The sequence below is a fragment of the Aspergillus terreus genome, genomic scaffold (genome assembly GCF_000149615.1).
Source record: "Aspergillus terreus NIH2624 scaffold_4 genomic scaffold, whole genome shotgun sequence".
NCBI lineage: Eukaryota > Fungi > Ascomycota > Eurotiomycetes > Eurotiales > Aspergillaceae > Aspergillus > Aspergillus terreus.
The window spans coordinates 1,534,292-1,551,801 of record NT_165927.1 but is presented as its reverse complement, the minus strand read 5'-3'; the positions used below and the strand labels follow the sequence as shown (position 1 = coordinate 1,551,801).

General features: G+C 52.0%; 5 protein-coding genes across 5 annotated transcripts; all 5 read right to left on the bottom strand.

Annotated features, from left to right (window-relative positions):
* Nucleotides 1-54: 54 nt before the first annotated feature.
* ATEG_03340 (uncharacterized protein) lies at nucleotides 55-891 on the bottom strand (the record flags this gene model as incomplete). Its single annotated transcript, XM_001212518.1, has 1 exon — nucleotides 55-891. The coding sequence occupies one exon, from the start codon at nucleotides 889-891 to the stop codon at nucleotides 55-57; it is 837 nt and encodes a 278-aa protein (XP_001212518.1).
* A 554-nt stretch (nucleotides 892-1,445) lies between these two features.
* On the bottom strand, nucleotides 1,446-4,273 carry ATEG_03339 (uncharacterized protein; the record flags this gene model as incomplete). Its single annotated transcript, XM_001212517.1, has 5 exons — nucleotides 1,446-1,894; nucleotides 2,061-2,158; nucleotides 2,216-3,401; nucleotides 3,463-4,081; nucleotides 4,250-4,273. 5 exons carry the CDS (start codon nucleotides 4,271-4,273, stop codon nucleotides 1,446-1,448), a joined length of 2,376 nt encoding a protein of 791 aa, XP_001212517.1.
* Nucleotides 4,274-4,988: 715 nt separating this feature from the next.
* ATEG_03338 (putative DEAD/DEAH box DNA helicase (Mer3)) lies at nucleotides 4,989-9,739 on the bottom strand (the record flags this gene model as incomplete). Its single annotated transcript, XM_001212516.1, has 10 exons — nucleotides 4,989-5,712; nucleotides 5,897-6,092; nucleotides 6,145-6,360; nucleotides 6,408-6,693; nucleotides 6,773-7,282; nucleotides 7,345-8,033; nucleotides 8,090-8,271; nucleotides 8,320-9,319; nucleotides 9,375-9,479; nucleotides 9,532-9,739. 10 exons carry the CDS (start codon nucleotides 9,737-9,739, stop codon nucleotides 4,989-4,991), a joined length of 4,116 nt encoding a protein of 1,371 aa, XP_001212516.1.
* Nucleotides 9,740-10,263: 524 nt separating this feature from the next.
* ATEG_03337 (putative UDP-galactose transporter) lies at nucleotides 10,264-11,840 on the bottom strand (the record flags this gene model as incomplete). The annotated part of the gene is made up of 3 exons (XM_001212515.1): nucleotides 10,264-10,566; nucleotides 10,639-11,613; nucleotides 11,772-11,840. The coding sequence occupies 3 exons, from the start codon at nucleotides 11,838-11,840 to the stop codon at nucleotides 10,264-10,266; spliced, it is 1,347 nt and encodes a 448-aa protein (XP_001212515.1).
* A 1,015-nt stretch (nucleotides 11,841-12,855) lies between these two features.
* ATEG_03336 (uncharacterized protein) lies at nucleotides 12,856-15,069 on the bottom strand (the record flags this gene model as incomplete). The annotated part of the gene is made up of 1 exon (XM_001212514.1): nucleotides 12,856-15,069. One exon carries the CDS (start codon nucleotides 15,067-15,069, stop codon nucleotides 12,856-12,858), a length of 2,214 nt encoding a protein of 737 aa, XP_001212514.1.
* Between the last annotated feature and the right edge of the window lie 2,441 nt (nucleotides 15,070-17,510).

Genomic DNA, 17,510 nt, shown 5'->3' with positions numbered 1-17,510 from the left:
GGTGACTTTCCTAGGCCACATGGCCATCACCTCGTCTGGAAATAGTTCCTTTGGCTAAAACAATACGATTTCATTCCAGGTATCAGACAGGAGCATGTAAGCAAATACACATTGCAAGATATCTGCATAGAGAGTATTGGCATGGTCTCTGCTAAGCTCATAAGGGATCGCTCCCTCGGGGTACACGTCCGGCGGTGTTTCACGCTGCGCGCGATCTTGACTCTGTTGAACAAAATAATCGGCTAGGTGGCTGTATAGGGGTTCGTGATGCTCATAGGACTCAAAGTTGAACACATACCATCTGAGCATACGTTCTATATCATCGTACGTGAGGGGTCGATGACCACCTTGCTCAAGGAAACCATAGGGAGCGTCTAGAAATAGGGGTTCCTGATATATTCGACACGAGACCGCGCCGGTCAGGAAAACAGGATACATGGACCGATGAAACCTTTCCCTCCAGTCGTGTGCGGCGGTAGAACCAAGTTCGCTCAAGCGTAGCCAAACGTCCGCACCCCAGTTAGTGTTGACGAGATAGGTATCTTCAATACAGTTGACCAGATGTGCCCAGTTGAGGACCAGTCCCACGTGTTTCAAAGACGACTTTTTTGCTTTTAAACCCAATGACTCCAAAGGAAATGGGTCTGGAGGAAGCCGGCCCTCATGGAAACGCTCGAGGACTAAACGAGTTGCGCGTGCGGCGATCACAGCATCGTCGAAAGCGAGGATATCCCGTCGACCAACATCAGTTCCAATGGAATGTACAAGGGACGAGAAGATCGAGTAGAGTCGCTTGGAGGTTAGAGAGAGGGCGATTGCTTGGGAGAGACTATCGCAGCTTTCGAAAGTCAGGAGCAGAACCTCCGATGGGAGGGATTGAAGGTCAGTCATGATAAGTATGCAGTAGTAGAGTGGTGGATGTAGACAGAAGGCAACATCCACAGATAACTAGGTAGTTAACTTATGGGAGACATGGGTGACGTAAGATCACTTTCTCGTGGAAAGAGCACATGTCGAAACTGCCCAATAGGACTGCTACCATCTGGTGAGAGAATGTGTACAGTATGTGTGCTTACTTACTTGTCAACTAAGCCCCTTGTAAGCAGTTTGTGCCGGTGAGGTTCGTGGCCATACTGATTTCCATTTGCGGCAACGATAGCCCTATCAACATGCGAAGTATAGAAGTATAGAAGCCAAACTGATATCATCTCTCTTCACAACTCCCTACACCATCTAAACACCGAGCCCAACATGTCTCTAGACCGGCTCTTCTACACGCTCAACGGCTCCCCTCTCCAGCACGCAAGCGCATCTGACCCATGCAAGTTCTCGCCGTAGGCATCTCACTCTCAGCGAATCCCTCCGCGAAGCCCTACACATCGTAGGCTTCAACCACACCCACCACGGCTTCGACGCCTTCCTCCCCCGTCCATCTTGGAAGCGACCTACCGACTCCTCGAAGAGATGCACCACCCCGCTACCCCAGGTACCACCACCAAGCTCACAGCCCCAACTTCGACACCGTCCTCGGCAACTGCGTGGGCGTCACCGATCTGATCGCGGCGGAGTTCGCCCCGGAGCTCATCGCCGCACACCCAGACGCGAAGGTGACCCTCAACTTCCGCCACGATCGCGACGGGTGGTACCGCCGGTAGATTGGGACTGATGCAGGAGCTGGTTCTGCGCGGAGTTGTTCTGGAGCCGGCAGACGATGTGTCGGACGATGATGCCGCGTTCCTTTCAGGGGCGGTCTGTCGCGAACGAGAAATGGGTGTATAAGCAGCATGTTCCGATGATTGTGTAGGTTTCTGGGGAGGGATGTGCCGCAGGTTGAGTTTCCCCACGGGAATCCGCCCAAGGCGTGGGCGGAGCGTGTCACGCGCACTACTGTTGCCTATAATAGGCATGCTGTGAGGAATATGGTTGTTTTTGGGATGCTTTGTGCGGCCCTGCTGGCATGGACGGTGTATTGTCTACGGCGTAGATTGTGACAGATATCATTGATTTGCGTAGACTTATTGATACTGGCGTGAACAACCCTCCGCAACACCGCAACATACCAAGCCAAATCCCTGAATATCCGCCTGAACGATTAGCTACATGCAATCTCTCCAACTCTCCAAGCCATACCCAAGCCGCGTGTGTCCTCCGCCGTTTTCTTTTCCCACATCCAGAACAGTTAGTCAATCAAGGTACTGTCCAACGAACCCCTTACAAAGGACTGTAAGTAAAGCAGTTGACCGTCTCCAAGATCTTCCAGATCTGCTGGTGATCCTCAGCTCCAGTAATAGTCATCTCGTACTCAACCGAGTTCCAATCGGAGGCATAGCGCATGATTTGCATCTGCTGCTGAAGGTCCAAAATGCCGTCAGCACCAACAGCCTCGGCGATGACCCTGCGCCAGAGCTCCAGTGGAAGACCAAAGCGCCAGTGTTTCTTGTGGAAGAGTTTATTGCCGTTCGAGACGCGAGGGTTTCCTTTTCCTGCCTTGGCCGTGTCCTTAGAAGGGGACAGCGACGACGCGGACGGAGTAGCCTCTTTCTCCTGGATAGGGATCTCCTTCTCGTGGACAGAGACGGCCTGGTGATTGCCGTTGCTGGTTAGCCGGATGACAGGGGCCTGCAGGGCAGGGAAGTGCTCCTCGAAAATGTCACTGCCGGGCTGGAAGGGACCCAGGGATGGAGACTGCACACAGTAAGGAGGAGGGCTCTGTCTGGTGACGATCTTGAGGGTGCTATTGTTCTGCATGTGATTCTGGACGTATTCATCGACATGCTCCTCCTCGCATTCTTTGATGGTCTCTGTAGTTTCTTCATGTTCACCGGTCAGCGACTCGTCAGAGGGCTCGCCGGCGGCGCGGTCTTTGTCGTCAAGCAAAAGAACACGCGAGATAACCATCATCTTCAGAGAGGTGGCCCAGAGCTCCATGCTGTGCAGTCCTTCGACCTTCAGTGCCTCCATGCGGACACGCTTGGTCAAGCGGGTGTACTCCAAGTCCATCTTCTTCTGCAGTTTGCGCTGTGCAATGGTATCGGTCTCCCCGTAATTAGCGTCCGCGTCGTCAGATTCCTCATCTTCGGAGACGGAGCCCCCCTGTAAGTCACCGATGGCTGCAACTACCTCGAGAAGGCGCTTCGCGTGGGGAGTGAGACTGTCGTTGGGCTTCCAGACAATGCTCTTGCACTCGGAGACTGCGTCAGGCAAAGTCACTGCTTTTCCACCAGGAAGAAAGCTCAAAAGATGCTCCTGAGTCCGCTGGATGACAAGCATGCTGGCGAGCTGCACAGCGCTGCTGCTGGTCATGGAGACATCGGTAATGATGAGGTAGGGGATCGAGCGAAGGCCGCGCGTGCAAGCATAGCGCTTCAATTCGGTCACGTTGGGCACAGTGTTGGAGTGGCCTAGTAGACGACACGAGTTAGCTCTGTGAGGTGATAAGAAAGATACAGCAGGAGGACAGACCATTCTGACGAGGAGCCTTCGCCTTTCCAAGCAGTTTCTTCGCACGATTTTTCGGAGCGTCGTTCTCTTTATCCTTCTCGGGGCGAATCTTGAGCGCAGTAACTTGTTCGACGATATCGGTAGTTTCGTCGACGTGGGGACCAATGATGGCATCAGCATCGGTCTCAAGAAAGTCAAGGTCGCTCTTGATGTAGACACGAGCCAGGATCTCAATACCAGCAGGTCCAAGTGGGTTGCTTCCCAGGTCAAGCTTCTTCAGCATGTAGCAGTTCTTGAACGAGAGGAGGAAATCTCTCCACATCATCTGCTCTTCAGGAGTCTTGACGCGAATGTCATTTTGGGAAAGATCAAGCTCTCGCAAGTCGCCAGCACTGAGGGCAATCACTTCACCGAGCCTGGCCAGCGACTGAGCAGTAAGCTCATTTTTCTGGAGGTGGAGCTCAGTCACTCTAGCCAGACCCTCGGTATGTTCCTCATCGCGATACTGGATACACTCCAGGAGATCATCAATGAAGAAAGCGAACCCCTCGTCAGTGAGTTCCTTGCCAGTGAGATCGATCTCGACATGGGGGTCGCGTGCTGCAGCCTTGGAGCTGATACCAGGCGGGATACGCTTCTTCTGTAGGGACGGTCAGCTTGTTTCCTTGTTATGTAGGTGCGGCTTGTGTACTAACCAAGTCCTTGGAGACAACCTGGGCGGCTTTGATGCCAGTGATCTTTCTCTACAGAGCGAAAATTGTCAGGATATCATGAGGAAGACAGTGAGTTGTTGGAGTGCAAATATTACCGCTGCGTAGTTGAGCTTCCCCATCTTGGCCCGTTTGCCGTTGTTTGTTGCACGATGCAATGATTAGTCGTCTATGTTGGTCATGAATAAGTGTGCCGAGAGAACATTTAGAGGTCTGAAGTGATCCGGACCTTCAAGATCAATGGGCACTCACATCAACAGCAGAGAATCTTGGCTGCACGTGTTGATATCACAAAAGGACAGAATATCTAGCACTGTACGGTGTGTTCTGACTGAATAGATATCTGCAGATAGACAAACAGATACTGTGAGGGGGGAGAAGAGTATGTAAGAAGATTTCATCAACAGAAATCCTGTGATATGGCGGTGGTTGGAGAAGGGAAGAGGTGGGAGAGTGAGAGGAAGTGAAATGGGGAGCATGTTTACATAGAGGCCTCTTCTGTTGCTGTTGAAATTCTGCTCTTTATGTATCTTGCGCATTTACCCTCCATCCTCTTTCATTCACTGGGGTGGCATACGTCACTGAGGGCATGCATCACTGAACTGAAGGTCATGGTTTTGGACTGCTTGGAAAATCATGGCCTACTATGTCTGATAGGTCTTTCAGATCCTCTCTATAATGACATAATGTTCCAGTAGCAATACATGAGGCAATATCAACATGGAAATGCACAGGGCATAAGAACGAAAAACAATCTTCATTGTCGATGTTGCAGTATAAAGAAAGGAACCTGAAGGGAAGCCCACGCCGTATCCCTCACTAGAAGGCAGACCTCTCTTAGAAGAAGTTAACAATGTCTTTAAACTCATTCAGCAAATCCGGATCGATGTTCTCCCAGTCCTTTGGCATCAGGTTAGGAGTCCCCTGCAGGTAAGGCTGGGAATCGCAAGTTGGTCCAGCGGATGGGTCGTGCACGTCCTCTTCTTGGTTTCTCTTCAGTTGCTTCTCTGCCGGACAGTTTATCTTCTCACTCAAATACGTCATGGAAGACTTCCTCTTTCGTTCAAGGGGTCCAGGGGTGACGGGTGAGTTCACTTTCCATACGTCGCTCTTGGGATCAGCAGCCGCTTTCTCGTGGCGTGATTCAGGCGTGAGATCCGTCGATGCTTGTACCTTTGTCTTGGCTATTCCCGTCTTTGATGAATCAACAATGCCTCTCTCTGCGTCGTACGTTGAAGGAGACTTGAAACCATTTGTCCTAGCCCGGTCGCCAATCATGTCACCGATATCATCTGACCTGTTGTCTTTCGGTTGATCCACATGGACTTGAGATATGACCTGGGTGCCTGAAAGCAGGGCAGAAGGTGAAGGGAAGTCACTAAAGCTATCTTCACCATAGTCGCTGGAACCCTTCACAAACTCTTCTGGGGTGTCCGAGTCGTAGATGAACTCAGGCTTCCTGTCGCTATCTTTCAAGGTGCGTTTTGTGTGCTCATGGGCTTTCTCAGTGTTCTTTTCCTTCGTGTTGTGCTTTAGGCCAGGGGCTTCATAACGGTAGTCTCTATTTGTGTCTTTTTTACTCATACTGGCGGATATAGTGAGTTGGCCTCGGCCACTTGTGGTCTTGCTTTCGGTTCGTGGCCTTTTGCTGACTTTTGGCGGCTTGTCCAACCCTTCACGACAACAAAGATGCTTGCATCTGCAAGATGTTAGATCCTCAGCCAGACCCAAATTCGAAACCTCACGTTGTTTTGTCCTTGCACTTGTGGTTGCAGGTCCATCTGCCGTTTTCAAGGCGAGTTGCTTCCCCGATTTCTTCAACACACTTGTTTTCCTTGGGTGCCTCTGGAGAGTGAATGACAGGTTCCGGATGTGCTTTTGCGCATTTGCCAGGCCCGTCTTTTGTCGAGCTGTCCGCGACCGTCCAATCGGGGGCTTGTTCTGTCAAGGTAGGTCAGACTTGTGTCCAAATGATAGCATACATCAGACTTACCAAGATCGAAGAATTCTTCGAAGAATAAGTCATCGGTATCGAAACTGTCTTTCCTCTGGCAAAGGCTCGATTTTCCTTGGAAGGACTCATTACTCCGGGGCCTTCCGCTGTTCATCAAGTACCTTTGCCCTTTTCCGCTTTCTGTTGTCTCTGGACGATGTGGGAAATGGATGGCTGGCAGGTCTGGCTTGATCTGCGCAGATCTCAGCGTTCCAGCTTGGGTACGTCAGTAATAATCTGGGGGCAATGGATGCTGGGCATACCAATATCATCACACATGGCATGGCATATGATATGTTGGTCGTTGGCCTTCATCTCTGCACTGAGCAGTATCTCATGCCCATTCTGAAGCTTGTTTCCACTGATACGTCGAAAATCGATCATACGGCCATCTGAGGTCTCAGCGAGGAAACAAACGTAAACCGGACGTCTCTGAAAATACGAAGGGCACTTCTCATTCATGAACGCAATTTCTGCTTTGAAACGGATCTTTATCGGATTTCCCGGCTTGATATCCTGCTGAACATTTAGCGGAGGCCCTCGAGTTACCTAGGCCCCATACCTTTCCAATCATCTTCAACGATATACGCAACTTGGGGAAATCCGCCAGACGCCCGAGAAGCTTCACACCAAATGGCGGGTTCTTACTCAAGATCATGTCGATTTCGTGGGCCTCCCTGCTCTCCAGCTGCTCGATGCTCGTAATTCCCGCCGCGGCGAATTTTCTAACCGCAACCACGCCAATCTGTTCAATCTGCTTCATTTGAAGCGGGGAGTTGTCCCAGACCTTTGCGGCGAAGCTCCGTGCAAGTTCCAGCGCGTTGCGGACAGCGATCGAGTCCTCAAGACAGATCTGACAGTCAATGATGCAGCGAATGAGTCTGTTCACATGAGAGAACACGATGTTCTTGTCCTGTTGGAAGGCGAATTTGTGTTTCTGGAACTGCTCCCCGTCAGGGAAGTCAACTGCCCCTAGTTCCGATTGCAGGAGGAGTGATATCTTGTGAGATGAGAGACCAATGTCGACCTTCAGTGGGAATCGAATGCCATTGGCACGGTTTAGTTCCTTATACAACGATTTTTCGCCTGCCTTGAGCCGAACTTCGCGGAATTCCTCTGCCTGGCAGATCACGGAAAGCTACAGAGACAGCCTGTTAGTCTACCCCAAGTATCTTTAGACGACAACAAAGCACGTCTTACAATCTCAGATATGGTCGCTCGGGCTTTCAGCGTGAGGAAATTCTTCATCGTTTCAAACCGGACGTAATACCGCGCCATGGCATCGCCAAACTGCGTCGACTTGAGTCGTCCCTCGGAGACGAGACCGCATTCCTGCAAGAATTTGATGTCCTTCTCGCAGGTCTGCCGGAGCATCTCATCCTCGTCATCCCTGTTGGCCCCCTCTTTCAGTTGGTAGTACGTCGGGTTCCTTCTGAGGCGCACAAACAAGAAGGTGCCCCCGAGCCATCTAATGGCGGATTCCACATCCGTGACGTTTCCTAGTCCGATCTCAGCGTTCAAGTGGTCGATCAAGTTGAGATGCAGACAACTTTCGAGGCTTTCGGAGCCGAAAATGAGCTTCTCGTAGTGGCTCACACGTTCCTTTCGTGTCATTATCACAGCTACAGCGCTGTCATCGAATTGGGGTCGACCCGCGCGGCCAAGCATCTGCATGATCTCGAGATCCGAGTACTCCTTGCAGCCGCCATCCTGCCATCCAGCTGTCCCTTTGATGATGACAAGGTGACATGGGAGGTTCACACCAACAGCAAGGGTTGACGTGCAGCATATAATGCTAATTTGGCCCTGTAAGAAGCCAGTCTCAACGACATGTCGATCGCCTGGGTCGAGGCCTGCGTGGTGAAACGCGACACCAGAGGCGATAGTCGCTGTATATTGTCAGCTGGTACCTTCCTATTGCCTGAAGATCTTGAGGATAACGAACATCTGAGATCGGCGTTGTGTGTCTCCATTGGCGTGTTCTGTCCCTTCCATAGCCTCGCAGGCGCATTTGACATCGACCACAAACGAGCAAGCTCCTTGGCCGTTGCGACTGAGGAGTTTCTGGTACAGCAGAAGACCATGATAGGCTTCATGGAAGCGCGTGTCGCGATGATATCCGAAAGCCTTGTTCGCAATTAGAACATCCCTCAGAGCAATCGACAATGCACTTACTTCGAGGTACACATCTTATCGAACGCAAAATCATTCCCATACGACTGATACCCGTACACGAACTTCTGCAGCTTAACGGGCCGAAATTCCTCACCGAAGTGCTCCCGATGCGCCGGTACATGCTGGTTTGTTGCATTCTTGCCAAGCCAGGTCGCAATATCCTCCGAATTTGGGATAGTCGCGCTGAGGGCGACAAAACGGACGTTCGAACCGATCGTTTTCATCCGCGACACGACAGCTTCCAGGGTCGCTCCGCGAGCCTCTTTGAGGATATGGACCTCATCGATAAGGAACAGCTTGACGAGCTGCATGAGTCGCGCATGGTCCTTCCATTTGCGGGTCATGCTGTCCCATTTCTCTGGGGTGGTGATAATGATCTGGCTATTTTGCACGCTTCGCAGCTGCGTTTGGTCTGTGTCGCCGGTCAGTTCGGCACACTGCAGACCGAGAGTGCTGAATTTTCTGCTCCAATCGCGGAATCGCTCGGAGCACAACGACTTTGTCGGCGCCTGGTAGATTACTTTGAAGCGTTCGTCCTTCAGGTTATATAGCAAGCGACAGATCGCCAACTCCATGATGACAGTCTTGCCGCTTCCTGTTGGGGCGGCGAGGACGACGTTGTCGTCGGTCTTGTATATGGCTTGAAAGCATTTTGATTGGACTGCGTTGAACACGGGAAAGTGGAATAAGGAGCGGTAGTTATCTGGGAGTTCATGTGTCGACACGAGGACGATGCCTCGAATCGACATCGGTATGTTCTGAAATTGAGCCGGGAGTTGTTGGTGAGCTCTCACCGACGCTTGTGTACTGAAGGGGACAGGTTCCTCAGGTTCTGAAAGATGTGGGTATGTCTCTTGTTCCCTGCGGTTTTCAACATCGTGAACCCGTAGCGGTGTACTCCTCGCGGCTTGGATCCTAGTCAGAGGGCTAGAAGGAGATCGAAACTCGGTAGACGAACTGGAATCCAGGAGTTGACGAGGGGTGACATGAGGACCTGAAGCTACTATTCTGTCAGTCACTCTAGCCAGACGAGGTGTTCAGCATTTGGAACCCACCGTGGAAGAACTGTGACTCCTGAGGCGGATCCCGTCTCGATGGGCCGTCAGACACAGCCTTGGAATCGTTCGCCAGATGCTCTGACTGAGCAAGCAACTCAAGATCTTAGGGACGTCAGCTACTTGTCAGTAAGCGTCAGCGCTGGAGATCACCTACCAAATGCATCTAATTGTAAGTCTCCTTCGGGGGCGAACGGAAGTGGTTCAGGACGATCTAGCTCATTAGGCTCGGACCTATTCTGTCTGCTGAAGAAGCGTGAGACCTGGGCTCCTTCAATGAGCCTCTTGTCAATGAGACTGCTGGGAGTAGATCTGCTGGATGAAGGAGCATCTGCTCTGCGTCGGATAGGAGCAGGGCGACGCATGGCGAAGGGGTGGGGAGCTGTTCGGCGCATGATTGTTGGCGATATATATCCCAAATATCTCCTGTTAAGAGCTTGTATAAGTGTAAACAGCACACAGACACTCGAGGATACAGTACAGGTCGAGAGAGGACTAAGTGGAATCACCAGCGAGTCACTTTGCAGGGGAGCACGTGGTAATCCCCATTGGGAGTATATCCCACTCTAGACATCCATTTTGAAAGTCCTCGCAACAAATCCCTCAGGTATGAAAGAGTGTAAATTTGAAACATCCAGATTCTGGCAGTTCAGTCAATTGACCGCCGGTTTATACTCCCATTGGAACTGTCATATAGTATAGTATTCAGCAACTCATCAGGTAACGACAGGATATGATAATGGTACAAAAGTCAGCAAATATAAACTCAAGCAAAAATTCCAATCGCTTCGCTAGCCATGCTTATTTACTTCGTACAAGGCAAAACATCATAAGTATCACACAGCAAACGCAGGTTCGTATCCGCGTCTATTCACAGCAACGACTGTTGCTACTTCTCAAAGTAACCGCCGCTGCCAGTCCGGGAAGTACTGACTCGAGCATGACCCGGCGATGTCGGTCTGGACGACGATAGACCGGCATCAGAAAGGAAAGGCGTGGTAGGGAGCTTTATCGAGAAATCATTTGCCCCGGCGGTAGCCGACGCAGGGGACGTCTCGTCACTCTTGGAATCTTTCTCGTAACGATCGACCCGAATTGGAGGAGGACGGGGAGCCTGGCGTTTGCCGGATGCCACGCTTGTGTCCTCACAAAGGTATGTTCCTGCAATAACCGCAAAAGTGCCAATAATGTACTATACAAGTCACATATGGTTAGATCATTTCACAAAGCGCGCTCCGGGTGGAAGAGGGACAACTCAACATACATTAACCTTGAGGTCGAATTCAAACAACCACAAACTCACCAACGAGGTGAGGATGATACTCGTGGCCGAGGCAACATTCCTTGCATCGTGCTGCGCATAACCAATGCAGAAGGATGATGCAATGCCACCGATGGCTTGGAGAATGACGGTAGACCAAACCGTCCAATTATATCCGTCAAAGAAGCCATTGGCCGCCACCTTCTCTCCGTCCAAGAATACCACGCCGATAAAGAGGGCCGGGAAGATCGAGTAGATAGACAACTGCACATTGCGAATCCAGAGGGAGGTCGACTTGGCGCTGTCTTTGAGGACCTTCTCAAAATACACGCCCGCGAGGCCCGATGCGATGCATGCACCAACCGTAGCGGTTAGACCGACCAGGAGATTCATTCGCGGGTACGCAGTCATAATGTCTTCTTCGATGCCTTCGTACGTGGCAGATCGCTTGTGCAGGTTTCCGCGGTTCAACTTCGCAGCCTTCCATTCTTCCAGAGAACGAGGGAAGGCGTGGTGCATTGTCTCGTCCTGCAGCGAGATATCGTCGGAATTGCTAATAGGCAGCTGGACGATCGCGACGCCCACGAGGACCAGAAGCAACAATCCCCATTTGCGCAGCGGTATCGATGTCCTCAACAGCATGACTCCAAAAACGGATGCGACTACCAGTTTCAGCTGGTAGGTGACCTGGAAAACGGCAGCCTGCATGTTGGACAGTGCGATATATTGAAGCGAGTTCGCCAGGGTATAGAGACAAGCAGGAATAGCGAGTTTCCAGCTGTCGCCCGTGAACACGGTGCTTGTCAATGAGGAGAGAAGGGAGGTCGCTGCGACGGTGGGGGGCGCGGACTGAGAGACTTCGTATAATGCCACGGTCAGGGAGATGGAAAGCTTCACCACTTCATTGAAGAAGACAGCCGTTGAAGTGAGGTATCGCTTGCCATTCGTCGGTGGCTGGACCCTAGAGTAATGCAAGAACTAGAGTAACGATGGTTAGCGGTCGTAAACCCCCATCCATATCCTGAGCGATCTCACGAGCAACATACCAATACAAAAGCCGAATATTGTATTGTCATCTGCAGAGCAATAAGATAGCTTAGCTAGGAGGCCACATGGCGCGGCGCGAAACATCTTACCCAAACCCAGGATGAGTTTTTCAGGAACGCTCCTAGTCCAGAGGACTGACGCTTCGAGCTCTCCCCCATAGTCACGTTCTTTGTCCTCCGTAGAGTGTGAAGATCTCTCCCGACACGACAATATCTGCCGAATACTCAATACACACCAGTCCCTTAGAAGTCGCGAAAGGTGAATGTGACGAGCAACACGATGTTGAATTGCCGAGGATGTTTCATGCGACGTGCGGGTGAAGTTGTGGAGAGAACTGGCACGGCGTGCGACGGCAACCTGTACTAGACACGACCCAGCAGAATGAACGTAGGAGAGAGGCAGCTGGGAAGAGTCTTCAGGGATGGGCAGAATTGGAGACGTGTCAAAGGAGTGAAAGGTCGAGTCCAAAGATGAGATGTGGCGGAAAGATGGTCAGGAGGCGACAGGGGTATGGAGAAGAGAGAGGAGTGCGTGTTGTGTGGATGTTCGGCGCGTAAGCGGTCGACCGACCTGAAACTAACCATAGGAAGCTGGGCGACGACCTTAAAATATCCGGGGTTGCTTTTGTTTGGTGGACGAGGGGCGGTGTGGACTGGCGGTTCTTTTTCCCTTTGGCTTGACGTCAGGCCCCAAGAAAATGGATTCCCGCCAACTCATCGCTCGGTCCCGCCCTAAGCCACCTTGGCCACCGGCGAGGTCTTTGTCTTCATTCGAAGTTCTAGAATGCCGTACGACCACTACACCTTGGCCCATTACGTTGGAACCATCCAAGACCCTGGAAATCTGTGTCTAGACGAGTCTCAAGCTGACAATGAAGTCATATGTCTCAAAGTCCGCGGTATGTAAGGGGGAGTGGAAAAGACCCTAGGATTAACAACCGGCCAAAGATGCGAGAACTATAATTATCTATATTTCCACACGTTTCCTCCAGGTTATCTATACAGTCCGCCAGACATAAAGGGTTCTAATACAGGATAAGAAATGTAAATCATGAGAGATGGAACGCTCGGTCGCTGAACAAGCCAATGGAAAAGACAAAGAGAGGGACATCATGTGGTAGGTAGACAAGGAAATATCGGTAGGTAAGATATGAAAGAATGGTTCGACCGTAGCTCAATGTACCGCAGTCAGATTCGTGTTTTCGGTCCACCCAAGCGCCCAGATCGGGAACTCGGCTTTGTCTGTGGGCTGCTCCGTCTCACCCAACACAATGGCCTCACTGCTATCAGTGCGTCTGCGTGAGTGTCGCCGTTGGGCTTCGGGGACGGCAGGGGGTGGGTAGTTCGGGGGTGGTTTTTGCGAGTAGGTCGAGAAGCGATGAATAGGAAGGGTCGGGGTCAAGGGCGACGCTGCACTAGTTGCGGGAGATGGGAGACTTTCCGAATATACCAGGCTGGCTCGCGAAGATGCCATCGAGTTACCGGTTTTCTGTTCTGTATCAGAAGCCGTGCCCTTAGAGGTGGAACCGTCTTTGTCAATGTGAGTTGCACCTTGCTCTATCTTTGCTAGATTCGGAGGTAATCCAGGGCTTAACCGAAGGAAAGACGTATCAGAGCCATAGAACGAGTCCCGAGAGGGGCCCGAAATCATAGATCTCCGATCAGGTTCGTCGGCGCCGGTGTAGTTGAAGATGCTGGGGGTTATCTTCCCCCGCCGCTGTCTCATAGCTTCCAGGAGCGTCTCCTCCTGTCGTGTCACGGTCATGATGCGACTCCTCCGGTTCATTTCTTTCTGAGACAAAGCCATGCTCCTCCGCTGGCTGAAGATAGGATCGCCGTGGAAGAACTCGGGCTCCAGAATCGCAGGAACACCACTTGACCGTCGGGAAGGAGTCTTCCTCGTAGCCAAAGATGATTTGCCTTCGGAAGGCATCGAAGGCTTTCTGTGAACAGATTGTCGAGCCGTCAGTTGAGAGCCACGCGTGCTCGTAGACATTGGCCTCTCAACGCGTCGGATGGTCCCCTTTGTGGCTTGGGCGGCAGAAGCTGTACAGATTTCGGCCTCGAATTCACCAAACGTCGTAACGCTGTCTCTCCAACTCTTGTGCCCTTCTTGTCGATCCTTGGGCAGCTCCTCCTCTTCGTCCTCCTCGTCCTCGGACGATGAGAGGCAGAGCACACTTGACACGTTAAGGTCAACATTCTTCAACGTGCTCTTACTACTCTTCTTCGACACGGAACTCTTGGTGGATGGGACTTGTAAGTCCACTGTTTGTCTATTTGGCGAACGCGACCTTTGTGTATGCGTAGGCCGCGCGCTCTTCGGCGAGAGATATGTCTCCTTGCTCCAGGCTCCAGCGGAGCTATTAGATGGGACTTTGCGCAGTGAGGTATCTGTCGATTTCGCATCGGCATCCTGCGTTCGGTCTCGGTTTTGATGACGTGAATTTAAGGTGCTCGACGGGCGTCGTTGGGATTGTTTCTGAACAAAGCTGTATTTATCCAGAGCCAGGTCCATCTCGCTAGTCCGCACCGTCCGGACGAGAGAAGGATCCACCCAATCTGGGTTACTCAATTTGGGGGATGCGGGGACAGGCGAACTTGGCACGCGACTCGTGGCCCTTGTCGTCGGGGGTGTCTTGGTGAGCCTTTTCCCGACGGCATGGAGGTCTTCCTTTGGTTTGACGGCCGATTGTTCGGAGAAAACCGATACCGAAGAGGGCGAGTTGACCATGCGCTGGGGCGAGAGAAGAGGAGGGCCATTTGTGCGAGGTTTGGGGAACAATAGCGAGAGATCGATTCGAGGGGGACGCATCTTCCGCTTCGACTCCTTCATCGGCCCTTTGGGCTGTCTCAGATGGAGGCGGGGCTCCGTACTGTTAAGGGGTTCGGAACTCTTTTCACTCTTCAGTGAAGATTTTGTGGAACCCGCGAAGCCGGACGTGGGCTCAATGGTCGAGTCCCGGGAGTTGAAGTATGAAAATAAGGCAGAGGAGGATCCGGACTGATGGATCTTCCTTGGAAGCGGAGGGGCATCATGCGATCGATATTCCTGGCCTAGGAGGGGTGACGATGCTCGAACACGAAGGTTTGGGGAGGGCAGACTCGTTTCCTGTGTAACTGTCGGGAATGCGACGAAGCCCGCAGACTTCTGGGATTTTGTCTCTGGGTTCCTCATGAAGCTGGGCCGCCGTGTCCGCTTTGTCTCGTCGGTCCGTTGCTGAGGCTCCTGCGGGAGGGGAATCTCTGTAGTACCCAAGAGCCGTTGAGCCTTGGACGGCTTGTCGCGTTTAAGGTCTTCGCGGCTTTTCATTGGAGCCAACATTCCGTGGGATACCGCGTTGACGCTGGAAGTTCGGAGTGGGATGTCTAGGGACTGTTGAGGCATGATGTTGTGTGGATCGATGCCGGGGACGCTGCGGGATTGTCAATGCGAGCGGCAGCCGGAGGAGACAGGCGCGGTCGAGGCGAAGGAGAGGCGCGGTCGAGGGCCAGAGGATTGTGATGGGTTCCAACCGTAGGTTTTTAAAACGTCTCGGATGCTTCTGCGGTCTGAACCCCCTCAAGACGGGCCTTTCCCCACACTAAACGCGGTGAGGCGTTGCTTCAGGCTAACTAGGCCACCGACTGGTTTAGATCCCGACCTCCACCGGTGCGAAAGAATGCAAGGGAGAAAATGCAAGATTGGTGGCTTGAAGTTGTCAACCTGACATGTCCCTAGCGTCAAGGGCAGACAGGGAGGAGAGTGAAAGCGAACGGCGGGTGTCAATTGATCGAGTAGACAACAGCAACAACAATAACGACCCGACGGATGTGAAGGACGTGGGAAAGTGAAAAGGAGCTGATTTAAATGATGTACCGGGGACAACTCGGTGGATCAGGAAGTGATCGGAGACTAAAGCGTCCGCCCGTGCGTGTCTCGAGAGGGACGGGACACGATGAGGGAGAGTTCCAATCAGACGGGTTGGGGAAGGTGGAAATATAAATGACAGAAGGATTTCCAATTAGCTTCTCTGCCCACGGCAGAAACGGAGAAACGTATTATTAGTAGTAGTATTATTATTATTTGATTAGACTGCAAAGCCCGCATGGACCACTGTCTTTCAAGTACGTAGTGCGAGAAAAACCAGTGGAGCGGACCCAGAGATGATGAGCAGCCTGGTGCACCGGGGCTCAAGGCGAATCATCGTGCCAGGTGGCTACTCCATCCGGCACGGCTGATCAATGTGCACTCTGATCACTTATGGAGTACAGAGGAGGCACAGCATTGTGAACTTTGGAATTCCATCCCCTGGTCAGGCTGGTTCCGGATGTGCTTTTCCGGATATTACGGCGTCCCGCAGGGCGAGGAACTCGTCGCACGGCGATGCGTATGCCCATTGCAAACCATACGATAAACAGTAATCATCGACAGGCACAATCCTTGGTTCCATAGATCGTAGAAGGGTTCCTGAAAGGTTCTTTAGTGGGCTAGTTAGTCTGGGCCAAGTGGACCATCCAAAACAGCAAGGATTGTCCTTCTCCAGTATAGAACTCAGGGGGCCATCGCCATCATCCATGATCGAGAACACAACGAACCAGGGATCCGGCGGTTTCGTCATTGGGTTTTTTGGAATGTACCTTGCTCATGTACCTTGCTCTTGCCCGGTCCAGTCGAGATATAAAAAGAAAAGCAAAGAGAAAGAAGGAAAACGCGGGAGGAGAAATCTCCCATTTGGCGGCAGAATTTGAAATTCGATAGTGTCCATAATCACGACTATTGAAGGAGGAAACAATGCAAGGAATTCCGCTCCACCACGTGCCGCCAACCACGCGACTTTCCTCTTTCGGCGCATTGTTCTCCCTGGATTCCTCCTCAACCTACTCCGTACATACTTAGGGTACAGGTTCTTCCGATTTTGCTTGATAGAACTCGAATCGCTGATTAAAGGGGCTTCACCAAGCCTAGTCACCCGGCCATCCTTCTCCACGCGTTCTGACAACCACTCGATCGCGGGTTCGATCGAGCTAAAAGACCAAAGAACTATGGAACTCCCTGCTTGGTCCGCCGCCATCCAGCCGTCCTTCCCTTTCTTCCAATAGCAATACTCAGCCATGCTGATCCCCATCCCGCTTGCCACAGCCGCCCAACTCCATATCTATGGAGCAGATACGGAGTAACCTGTAGAGTACAGCGTCACCACAGTGGGGTCCATTCCAGGCCTGCCAAATTCAATAGTAGCCGAATTCGACGCAGCTCATCCGTCCAGCTGGGAGGACAACCCTTCCCAACCAGGCCTCTGACTTCCCGTGCCATACTCAAAAGGGGTAGGCAGATGGAGTCTGTCATCCGCGACTATTGTTCCTCCACAGAACCAAGGGCGGGATCTATTTGATCATACAGACCCTATTGACTCGCCATGTGCTTTCCCAACGTCACGATTGTCGTGGCGATTCTGCAAGACATATCTCGATCGTCATCAATAGTCGACAGGTCTACTGAATTCTTTCCATGGGCCTTCCATCGAATAATCGCACAGAAGGGGGCGTAACTCTGTTTCCTGCCCAGGATCAGCATCCTGACTGCAACAGCAGGGTTTACTAGTCCAGGTAGTTAGCTTCCTTCGACATGAACGGGCTGGGAGCCTTCACAAGGGGCCAAGGCACGCACTCTCTCCGTTTGCGAGCGAGACCTGCCAGCGTTCTTCCCGCCCCTCGGCTGATTATCCACTTTCCTGCCAGCTAGCTGAGATCCGAATCGCAGAGGATCCATCATATCGACGTAGATCATCCGCAAACCACCAATCAGACTCCCCATGGACCTGGGTTTGTTTGCAGGCCGAGAGATGT